General features: G+C 45.1%; 1 protein-coding gene across 5 annotated transcripts in view; it reads right to left on the bottom strand.

Annotated features, from left to right (window-relative positions):
• The window catches only part of CREM (cAMP responsive element modulator), a 249,487-nt gene that overhangs the window by 31,048 nt on the left and 206,213 nt on the right, over window positions 1-12,226 (bottom strand). For 3 of the 5 annotated variants that reach the window (XM_063922130.1, XM_063922129.1, XM_063922132.1), the window contains exon 5: window positions 4,555-4,737. In XM_063922130.1, coding sequence (XP_063778200.1) covers window positions 4,555-4,737 — 183 coding nt within the window. Of the gene's footprint in view, window positions 1-1,965; window positions 2,172-2,476; window positions 2,716-4,554; window positions 4,738-12,226 lie in introns of those variants that run through there. The other 2 variants (XM_063922133.1, XM_063922131.1) reach the window with 2 other exon arrangements.

The following is a 12,226-nucleotide window of genomic DNA, read 5'->3' as shown; positions in this document are numbered from 1 at the left end:
GTCGACCTTTTGACCTGTCGACCTAGAACATGTCGACCTAAAAACCCTGTCGACCTAGACACCCTGTCGACCAATAGTGGTCGACCTATACATTGTCGACCTAGTTACTGTCGACTTTCAATACCACACCCCACTGCCTGCTAGGAGTGTTCTGTGTATATATATGCGTGTATATACACATACACATATATACATACACACATACATTTTATATAATTTTTATTAACAGTTATTTAAGGCACACATATTTGCTCATTCAAATCCGTCCCTGCCCCAGTGTTTACAAACTTTATGCCCTACCACATGTAAGCACAATGACGAAGATTAATTTGTATGTCATAATCTAAATTAACCTACTGTATATTTTTGTGTGCGAGGAAACAGGGTCCATCATTCCGAGTTGATCGCTAGCTGCCGTTGTTCGCTGCGTAGCGATCATTTAAAAACCGGCAAATCTGCGCATGCACCGCAATGCGCACGTGCGGCGAACGAGTACAAAAAGCATCGTAGTTTTGCACAGGTTCTTGCGACGCTTTCAGTCGCACTGGCAAGGAGATTGGCAAGAAGTGGGAGTTTCTCGGTGTCAACTGACTGTTTTCTGGGAGTGTTTGGAAAAACGCAGGCGTGGCTGGGCGAGTATCTGACGTCATTACTGTGTCATTCGTCGCAGCAATCATCGCACAGAATTAATAACTACAGGGCTGGTCTTGTTTTGCACAAAATGTGTTTGCAGGCGCTCTGCTGCACAGGAGTTCGCACCCCTGCAAAACGAAAATACACTCCCCCGTGGGCGGCGACTATGTGTTTGCACGGCTGCTAAAACTAGCTAGCGAGCGATCAACTCGGAATGAGGGTCAGAGTACAACCACACAAAGAAAAGGAGAACAATAAACTCCACACAGATAGAGCCTTGGTAGTAATCAAACGCAGGATCACAGTGCTGGGAGGCAGAAATGCTAACAACTACACAAACTGAGATAGATAGATAGATAGATAGATAGATAGATAGATAGATAGATAGATAGATAGATAGATAGATAGATAGATAGATAGATAGACAACCATAGCTTAATGTTGTGATTTGTTATGGCTCAGATGTAATCATAGCTATGGCTGCCAACTTTAGCGACTCCTACTGGAAAGTTGGATGTTTGTTATTATTGTTACTTGCCCGCAGACAAGAAATGTGTCTAGGTAGCACGTGTACATTTGGATTTGGGCATGATGCAGGTGTATGCACTTCCTGTATGAAGGGCATAGCAAATTCTGGAAGGACAGTGACAAGAGATCACTGAGAACATCACTGTAGTGACCATCATAAAATTGTCTTTGGAAAAGACAATCACTGTATTGGAAGTTGCTCACAGTGAAACACCAGGCTTTCTAAACCAGATCTATCAAACTGCACTGCTGAAAGACAAAATCAAAGGTATTTAAAATATCCGGATTAACAAACAGGTACAGTTTTTAATCCTTGCAGTAATGTGCAAACCATATACTGTACACCTCTAATATTTATTAACAGTTTACAGCCCTGCTTTCTTTAAATATGTATCAGCTATTTCATTTCCAAATCAAAATAATCTCAATAATATTTGTTTAGTGCAAAGGCTAGTTTAGAGGATAATTAAAACATTATTTGTGCAGTTCCAAAGTCTATACTAATCTATATACACAAAACAGAACACAAACACAATCCCACATTTGCCAATAGAACAGTACATATATTCTATTGATAGTTTTCCTTTAATTTGCAATAAGGCATCTCCAGTAAAAATGTTTTCTGACAGCATAAATTACCAGACCATCCACAACATGTATCAGGCTGTATCCAAAAACCTAAAGGCATCTAATCCCTCCATGTTAAATACCAGGTGTGTAAAACAGAACCATCTGCAAAATTCAGCAGGAACTCCGCAAAGTAGCAGCAAGTCCTCCAGAAGATCACCCAGCAGCAGCACTCACCCCACATGATGTTCCCCAGCTGAGGAGCGCTGGGTGCAGGGGACACACAGCCAGCAGCAGGCAGAAGCAGCATGATGCATCACATCACTGAGTCACACAGTGTCAGCCCGGGCTGCTGACGTCAATCTGCACCGTGTTTACAGTGTAACATTTCCATTTTCCCCGGCTGTAACCCGATTCCAGGAAATGGCGTGACGTCAGCTTGTCAGCCCAATTAAGGGAAGAACGTAGAACATTAAAGCAGGAGAATATTACTCAGGCTGAGAGGAGGAGCGGTGCAACAGGCGGCGACTTTTGCTGCTGCTGATAGGGGGCACTGGCCGAGCGCTCCCGAGTCCCTGCTGCTGGTCACGGTGGCATGCCACACCATCTACGCTATGACAGCGCCAGCACAGGGCTGCCGGTGCTTCTAATGCTGTAGAACTAACTGAACCAGCATGCCGTATGCTGGAACTTTAAAAACGGAGCAGCCCTGTCTCTAACACATACACGGAGTGTAAGATCTCCCTACCGTAGTCGTCTCCCGTTACCGCCATAGCCAGTAACTACTACGGGTCAGTGCGATCACACCGCGACTTGATAAGCGCAGACGCTGACATCACCGTGACGCCATCGCAGAGTCATTAGCATGGGAAGATGAGCAGCGGAGGGCGGCTGACACAGACAGACAGTGAGGTCACAGCAGCAGGAGGCGGGGAGTACCATCGTTAGTGGGATCTGGCCAGCACAGTCCCATTACTATTGCATACTAACTAGCACATGGGGAGACTGACAGTGAGTAGCGACTGCTGAGTCACTGTGGACTGTCACGTCACGCAGGATATTCTCCGTCTCAAGCTGCGGTGTAAATGATTATGCTGGATATATATGCAGAGAAGCAAGTACACATTATGCAGCAGGACACTGATCAATAGAAACTTTGGTCCATTTTTGTTTTAAGTATTCCTTGCTCAAAATATATAAATCTCAAATGATTACATTTTATAAAATTAAATTAGACATAGCCCTGTGAAGTGAAAGTGTCAGGACAAGTCCAAAGAGTCTATTCATAGAGCAGAGAAAATCCTTTTCTTTGCTTCATGCTATTCATGGAGCAGGTTACAGTGGAGAAGTTCCTGACTTCTCCAGCCCCCAATCCCCTCCTGTTTCGTGCTTGAATCATATCAGCATACGTATTTAGGGGTCTATTCATGTAGCTTTGCGTTAAATAACTGTTACTTTTCACTACACGTCGCATCATTTCGATGCGGTATGTAGTAGTTCAAAGTAGCAATTCATTAATACCCTTCCAACGAAGCGATCCGAAAACAAGAGCTCCGGTGATCTGGTCTTCTGCCGATCGCTGGATCAGTTTTATTGTGGAGCCAGAAAGTTGTATGCCTTGCTCAAGCGTTGCAAGCTTCCCCATTGCTACTGTACCTCATTCCCGTCCTGCTCTTGCACATGGCTGTCCTACACTATTTTCATTCAGGTAGTGCATATTTATAAAACCAAAATAATTTTGAATGCAATTTCCTGCAATGAGACTGCACACCCAAAGGGCGGATTTATTAATAGGAGCAAATCCATTTACAGGGTGCAAAAAATTGCACCAGGAAAAACATTTTGTGCTGCAGGGAGAACAAAGAAAACCTAAGGGGGTTAAACAAAATACAGTGTAAACCATACCTGCCTACCTGACCCTCTCCATGAGGGAGAAAATGCTCTGTTCCTGGACTTTCCTGGTAATGTATGATTGCCATCTCCTGTGGTGAGCTAGTTAATTGATAAGAAAGGTGTTTCACCACAGGTGATGGCAATCATACAGTACCAGGAAAGTCCAGAAACAGAGCATTTTCTCCCTCATGGAGAGGGTCAGGTAGGAAAGTATGGTGTAAACGCACAATACAAAAGAGAGGTAAACAACCTGTTGTGCAATTACCAGCCTCCGAATACTGAGACAAAGTACAACTGCTGAACAGCTGGAGGCTCAAACCTAACCTTGATTTATTGGTATCCAGATGACAGGTTGACAGTGAAAAGGTCAACAAGCAACAGGTAAACACTAAATGGTCACTATGCATAAGGTCGCCATGGTCAAAATGTCGACATGGCAATGGTCGAAACGTGAAAAGGTCAACAGGAGTTTTGGGGGAATTCTTTTCTTTTTCAGGACTTTTTCATACTTAATTATCCACGTGGACTACAATTGGGAATAGTAACCTGTGCCGAGCAACGCGGAGTGAGGCAACTTGTTGGGGACGCGGTGCGCTAATTGGGGGTTAACGTGCTGGAAGGAACACTTTGATACCAAAAAAAATTATAAATAAATAAAAATTAAAAAGCCATGTCGACATTTTCAGGTGTCAACCGTTTCCATGACGACCGGTTGGCCTTTGTCCATGTCTACCTTGTGCATGTAGACTATTTGGTGTCATCCTAGACATTGTCAACTTTCTGACTGTCGACCCATTGATCAATAACCGATTTATTCATGTATAAAACTTATAGTGTATGTAGTGACTAGAGCTAAAACCATATCATTCCAAATAAAGCACAGATTTGTACATTTTGAGGGTATCTTGAAAACAACCCTTCAATCCACATTACCTTGAACAACGACCCGACTGCTTGGTATGAAAAACTGCTGTGTGCCATCTGCTGCTTGAGTTGCATACTGCAGAATTGTAGCTCCTGGATGGGAAGCTCCTAAACTGGATACAGTGTGTAATCCTTGCACACCATCTGATACTGGATTAGCAATTTGAAACACTCCACCTTCTCCTATCGTAACTGGAAAAGAAACAGAAAAAAAATAGATATTCAAAAACACACACAAAAAAAAAAGAAGAAGCCATGGTTGGCAGCTGCATTCTAGGTAATAATAATAATAAATAATAATTTTAGGCCTGGGCATTTGCCAACTTTACTTCCATTATAAAGTCCTGTGCTCTTAGCTTTGACAATCAGTAACATGACAGGTTTTATTTAATTCCTTCAGCATGGTTGAATACATTAATTGACCAGTTATGTTCAGCAGTCTACCAAAATTGTCGTAAGGATACATGTATTGTATTTCTGGACTAAAAGACCTATATAATAGTAGTGCCTGCTTTATATGTATTTTCTCCTTACACAAGTCAGCAGTGACAAATAAGGGGCTGTAAGGGGATGCAGTTAATATCCTGAAGGATGGGATTCCCGCGGTCGATATACCAACACCAGAATCCCGAAGGACGCCATAAGCCTAGCGTCTAAATCGAGACGGAGGTTGGTATCCCAGTGTCAAAATACAGACAGCCGGAATCCCAATTGTTCTTCCAGCAGGATGCACTCACGTCCTGCCGCGGGGGGTGGGAGGTTAGGTTTAGGCATTAGAAGAGGGTTTAGGGACTGGTATGGTTAGGTACCAGGGAGCAAGGGTTAGGTTTAGGCACCACCCAGGAGGGTTAGGGTACTTTCCAGGGTGCTGCACAGATTCTGATGGTCGGGATGCCTCTGTCGGTATTCTGTCCGGCGGCATCCCGTCCGGCGGGATATCATACTGAATCCGCTGTAACACATGGCAACTTCAGCATTACAATTACAAACAAAGTCAGAAAAGGGTAAAAATTAAAAAAAAAAAAAAAAAAAAAAAAAAGAAGAGATGACTGTTTTAAAAATCCCACAAACAATTATTATTTTTTTAAATGTAAAAATAGGATTATAAATTGCGAGAAGAAAAGAATTGGGAATGCGTTCCTTCTGGCGCTAATAAACACACTTCTGCCAGTGAAATCACAGCCACAACTTAATTGTGCACAGAACAAAAACAAATGGATAAAGGGTATTCCTTATCTTATATAGATATCCAGACGATTCGTTCTCAGTAGATAGGACTATTCCATTCATAAATTCACATGTGAATAAAAAAAGAAGTATCATGTGTAATAAAATTACAACATCTTTAATACAGACATACAATAGTGACATAAAACCGAAAACATGTGAAAACTGGCACAGTCCTTTGTGAAGGAGAGTCACCATAGAAACCGTTTGGCTTAGAATCCCGGAAGTGACACAACGCAATTACTATTGGTACTCCATATCCATGATAATGGGATTAATACATACAGCTGTGTTTATTGAATGGATCAGAACCAGGATTGGTTGAATGGGAATTTAAATTCTGGACTAACAGACTGCCCCTCATCTCACCTTGAAAAAGACCTGCAGCAAAGCAGGTGGAAACGCGTTGGTTATTGAGGGGTCTGCAGTACAGTCTCTACTATTACATCTGGATTGCTGAACGATTACCAGAAACGAGCTCCAGTCTGCTTTTTCCGGAGAGGCGATTGGGAACTTATTAAGAACTTGCTTGAGTACTTTTATTGGTACTCAGACCTGCTGGTAATTATTCTGACTCTCCTTCACAAAGGACTGTGCCAGTTTTCACATGTTTTCGGTTTTATGTCACTATTGTATGTCTGTATTAAAGATGTTGTAATTTTATTACACATGATACTTCTTTTTTATTCACATGTGAATTTATGAATGGAATAGTCCTATCTACTGAGAACGAATCGTCTGGATATCTATATAAGATAAGGAATACCCTTTATCCATTTGTTTTTGTTCTGTGCACAATTAAGTTGTGGCTGTGATTTCACTGGCAGAAGTGTGTTTATTAGCGCCAGAAGGAACGCATTCCCAATTCTTTTCTTCTCGCATACTATTGTTTGGAGTTCCTTGGAGAGAGACTCCTAGGGTTTGTGTTTTCCTTATAGGCTGCTTTTTGGGATTGCGCAAATATCAAATTGTCTAAAAGAATACCCTAGCTACAGGATTATAAATTACCTACCGGTAAATCCTTTTCTCGTAGTCCATAAGGGATACTGGGATTAATTTAGTACGATGGGGTATAGATGGGGTCCAAAGGAGCTGGTGCACTTTAAATCTTCAAACAGGGTGTGCTGGCTCCTCCCCTCTATGCCCCCTACCACAGCCAGCCTAGGTAAACTGTGCACGAAGGAGATGGACATACTTGAGAGGATCATAACAAGATAACAAGTGGTGAGATTAACCCACCAGCACACCACAACAGGAAACAGACCAGCAACGGCTGGTTAACATGACAGCAACAGCTGATACAGACAACTTTCACTCAAGAACAACCTGCAGAAAAGTCAACGCACTGAGGCGGGCGCCCAGTTTCCCTTATGGACTACGAGAAAAGGACTTACCGGTAGGTAATTAAAATCCTATTTTCTCTAACATCCATAAAGGGATGCTGGGGTTCACTTCGTACGATGGGTACGTCCCAAAGCTTCCAGAATGGGCGGGAATGTGTGGTGACGCCTCCAGCACCACCTGCCCAAACTGGGTATCCTCTTTGTCCAGGGTATCAAACCTGTAGAATTTACAAAAGTGTTTCTCCCAGACCAGGTAGCCGCTCAGCATAGTTGCAAAGCAGAGACCCCACGGGCAGCTGCCAGGAGGATCCCACCGATCTTGCAGAGTGGGCCCACAGAGACTGTGGAACAGGCAATGCTGCCGAAGTATAGGCCTGTTGGATAGCAAGCCTGATCCAGCGAGCAATCGACTGCTTTGAAGCAGGACAACCCTTTTTCTGAGCATCATAGAGCACAAAAAGGAATCAGTTTTTCTGACCCGAGCCGTCCTCTTAACATAGATCTTCAAGGCTCTCACTACATCCAATGTCACTGGATTAGAAGAAGCATTAGAATTGGTTGGAACCACAATTGGTTGATTCAGATGAAATGCCGAAACAACCTTCAGCAGAAACTGCTGGCGAGTCCTGAGCTCCACTCTGTCCTCGTAAAAGACCAAATACGGGCTCTTCATGATAAGGCCCCAAACTCGCCTAGCCGAAGCTAGGGCCAGTAGCATCACCGTCTTCCATGTAAGGTACTTGTCTTCTACCGTTATCAATGGTTCACACCAGGAGGACTGTAGAAAATCCAGAACCACGTTCAAGTCCCACAGTGCCGTCGGAGGCACAAAGGGAGGTTGTATATGAAGGACACCTTACAAGAAAGTCTGTACTTCCGGCAATGTTGCAAACTTCTTCTGAAAGAAAATGGACAATGCCGATATCTGAACTTTAATGGAGCCTAACCGTAGGAAATGGAGCCTGTAGAAAACGTAAGAACCGACCCAGGTTGAAATCCACCGGTGAGTACTTTCAGCCTTCACACCAGGAGACATCTCTTTACCAGATATGATGATAGTGTTTTGACGACACTGCCTTCCTGGCCTGAAACATGGTTGCAATAACCTTGTCCGGAATACCTTTATAAGCTAGAATGTTCTTCTCAACCGCCATGCTGTCAAACAAAGCAGCCGTAAGTCCGGTTAGACGAACGGCCCTTGCTGAAGATCTTCTCGCATTGGCAGAGGCCAAGGATCTTCTATCGACAGGACCAGAAGGTCTGACTACCAAACTCTTTGAGGCCAATCAGGGGCAATCAGAATTGCCTGAACTCTTTCCCTTCTGATTCTCTTTAGCACACATGGTAGCAACGGGATCAGAGGGAACATGTATACCAACTGGTAAAACCACGGCGGCGTCAGTGCGTCCACTGCTGTCGCCTGAGGGTCCCTGGTTCTTGAACAATATCGCCGAAGCTTCTTGTTGAGCCGAGACGCCATCAGATTGATTTGCGGATAACCCCACTGGCTCGTGATTTGTTGAAAAACCTGTGGGTGGAGGCCCCACTCTCCCGGGTGGAGGTCGTGTCGACTTAGGAAGTCCGCCTCCCAGTTGTCTACTCCCGGAATGAATATGGTCGATATTGCTTTTGAATTTCTTTCCGCCCTGAGGAGCATTTTTGACACCTCTCGCATGCAAGCTCTGCTGTTTGTTCATTCTTGTCGGTTGATATACGCTACTGCTGTGGCGTTGTCCGATTGAACCTGAATGGCCTGATCCTGAAGCAGAGGAGAGTCCTGAAGCAGAGTATTGTAGATTGCCCAGAGTTCCAGAATGTTGATCGGTAGAAGGGCCTCATGGGTTGGCCACCTGCCCTGGAACTGCGCCCTTTGAGTGACAGCTCCCCAATCCCTCAGACTCGCGTCCATGGTTAGGAGAATCCAATCCTGAATCCTAAAGCTCCGACCTTCCACCAGATTGTAGGACTGCAGCCACCACAGGAGATATCCTGGCCTGAGGTGCGACCCTGACCACTTGTTCAAAAGATCTAGTTGGAAGGTCCTGGCATGGAACCTTCCGTATTGGACTGCCTCGTATGAGGCCACCATCTTTCCTAACAGGTGTATGCAAAGATGGATGGAAACCCGATTCGATTTTAGAACCGCTCGGACCATTTCCTGAAGCGTCCTCACTTTATCCGCTGGGAGGAAAACCTTCCGAGCCACCGTGTCCAGAATCATTCCCAGAAACAGAAGCCGTTGAGCCGACTCGAGGTGCGATTTTTGCAAATTGAGAATCCACCCATGGTGTGAGACAGTAGCTGTATAGTGAGGCTGATATTGGCCAATAGATGTTCCAGGTAGGGAACAATATTGATCCCCTGAATACGGAGCTGAAACACCATTTCTGCAGTCTTAGTGAAAACCCTTGGTGCCGTGGATAGACCAAAGCGTAGTGCCTGGAATTGGTAGTGATCGTTCAGCAGAGCAAACCTGAGGTAAGCCTGATGGGATGGCCATATTGGAATATGGAGGTAAGCATTCTTTATATCCAGAGATACCAGGAACTCTCGCAGATAAGGGTTTAAGGATTTTAGATTCAAAATGGCTCTCTCCCTGCTGTTGTAGTGGAAATAGGACAATGACCTGGGTCTGAACCAATTTTTGAATGGCCTCCTGCAGCATAACTTGAGTTTCCTCTAGAAATGGCTAGCTTGACCTGAAATATCTGTGAGGTGGAGCACTGTCGAACTCCAGTTTGTAGCCCTGGGAGATCAAATCTTTTACCCAGGCATCGTGGCAGGAGCTGTCCCAAATACAGCTAAAGTGATGTAACCGAGCTCCCACCTCGAGATTCCCCAGGGATGGAGAGACACAGTCATGCTGAGGCCTTGGTGGAAGCACAGCTGGTGCTCTGTTCTTGTGAACCTGCAGCGGCAGGTTTTCGTGTCTTACCTCTCACAGCATTTGAGGCGCCTCTGGCTCTTGGCTTAAACCTTGCGGTCCAAAAGGACTGCATGGAGGGACCCGGGTAGGAACGTCTGGCCAGTGGAGCCACAGAAGGGAGATATGTGGATTTCCCTGCTGTAGCTTTTGAAATCCATTTGTCTAACTCACCCCCAAATAGCCAATCTCCTGTGAAAGGTAGAGCTTCCACACTGCACTTTGACTGAGCATCATCTACCCATTGACGCAACCACAAGGCCCTGCGTGCAGAAACCCCCATGGTAGTGGTCCTCGCGTTGATAGCACCTATATCCTTGATATAATCACAAAGGACACGTGCTCTGTCCTGAATGTGTTTCACCAGCGTCACCATTTCTACTAAGGACTTGTCACCTAATCCCTCCTGAATCTGACCAGCCTATGTATGAATGGCATGTGTCATCCAACAGCCTGCAATAACAGGTCTCTGGGATGCTCCCGCTTCCATGTAAATAGATTTCAGAATACTTTCTATTCTCCTATCCCCTGGTTCCTTTAATGCAGTAGCTCCAGGAACCGGTAACACTGTTTTCTTAGATAGGCGTGAGACCGAGGCGTCTACAGCAGGGGAATTTTCCCATATTTTCCTGCCTTCTTGGGCAAATGGGAATGTGTTTATCAAACGCTTTGTCACCTGGAATTTTTATCAGGATTAACCCAAAGTTGCCTGAAAAGGTCATCTAATTCTTTGGAATCAGGAATGTGACATTAGCCTTTCTCTGCGAAGAGAAAAATGACTGCTGTACCTCAGTATCCTCAGCAGGAATTTTTAACACATCTCTTATAGTGAGTATAAAGGGGTTCAATACCTTGTGCTGGAGAGGAATCCTCTCTAATGGGTTCTAGCTCCTCCCCCTCTTCTTCTGGGACCTCCTGGGCAGAGTCCGAGAGGATGTCCAGTAACCCACACTTGTGTGTCCCTGATTTAGAGAGAGGGGTGACCCATCTGTCATCTGCTTTACTAGACAGATCTGCTACAGACTGTTGCAGTCTGTGTTTCCGGTCTATTAGCAGCTAATTGATTGGACATGTCAGCCATCATGGTCTTTATAGATAATAACCAAGATGGTTCCTGTATATCCCCCCCAGAAGCCTCACATGTGAGTGAATCAGCAATGGACGGGGAAAACCTGGTGTTGCAAACAAAACAGAGTACTTGTTTCACCATGTTGAAAGGAGACCGAAAACCCACACTCACACAAACACACAGACAAAGTGCAAGCAAGCCTGCCCAGACTGGTATGTGTGGAAGGGACTCAGCTAGGATGGACCAGCACACAAGCCAAGCAGACTCCGTAAGACTGCAGGGCCACACTATGGGGGTAATTCCAAGTTGATCGCAGCAGGATTTTTTTTAGCAATTGGGCAAAACCACATGCACTGCAGGGGAGGCAGATATAACATGTGCAGAAAGAGTTAGATTTGGGTGGGTTATTTTGTGTCTGTGCAGGGTAAATACTGGCTGCTTTATTTTTACACTGCAAATTAGATTGCAGATTGAATACACCCCACCCAAATCTAACTCTCTCTGCACATGTTATATCTGCCTCCCCTGCAGCGCACATGGTTTTGCCCAATTGCTAACAAAAATCCTGCTGCGATCAACTTGGAATTACCCCCTATGTTCAATTCAGGCTGTGCACAAAACAGAAGCTTATATATGCATATATCAAGTGGCCCTCCCCCTTTTTACACTCCTGTACCAAGAAACCTGGTTGCTGGAGTGTCCCTGGAGGAGCGGGCAATCGTGCTACAGCTGCTGGAATGCAGAGGAAGATGCCAGGAAGCCGCTGGTCCCGCTCTGAGTAAGCTCTGTCCCCTATAATGGCGCCGGAGCTTCCATTTATTTATACTGGCCAAAGTCTCCCAAAAGTGTAAAATCAGGACCCAAACATCTGTTTTCACTAATCGCTGCCAGTCTACATTGGGGGGAGTGTCCGTATGCCCACTACACGATCGCGCCGCACCAAAAAACTGGGGGACCCCCCTAGTGGGTTCCCGGTTGTCACTCACCACTCTTCTCATCTTCAGGCTGCTCTTAGGGTTGTGTGGCGTGCTGTGGGTGTGCGCGCTATAGCGCAATACCATGCGGTACACTGCCCTTCAGGACTGATGTCCGGTCAGCGGGGATCGGCTCAGGCACCTA

Source organism: Pseudophryne corroboree, chromosome 5, assembly GCF_028390025.1.
Source record: "Pseudophryne corroboree isolate aPseCor3 chromosome 5, aPseCor3.hap2, whole genome shotgun sequence".
Classification (NCBI taxonomy): domain Eukaryota; kingdom Metazoa; phylum Chordata; class Amphibia; order Anura; family Myobatrachidae; genus Pseudophryne; species Pseudophryne corroboree.
This window is presented reverse-complemented; position numbering and strand designations above follow the sequence as displayed.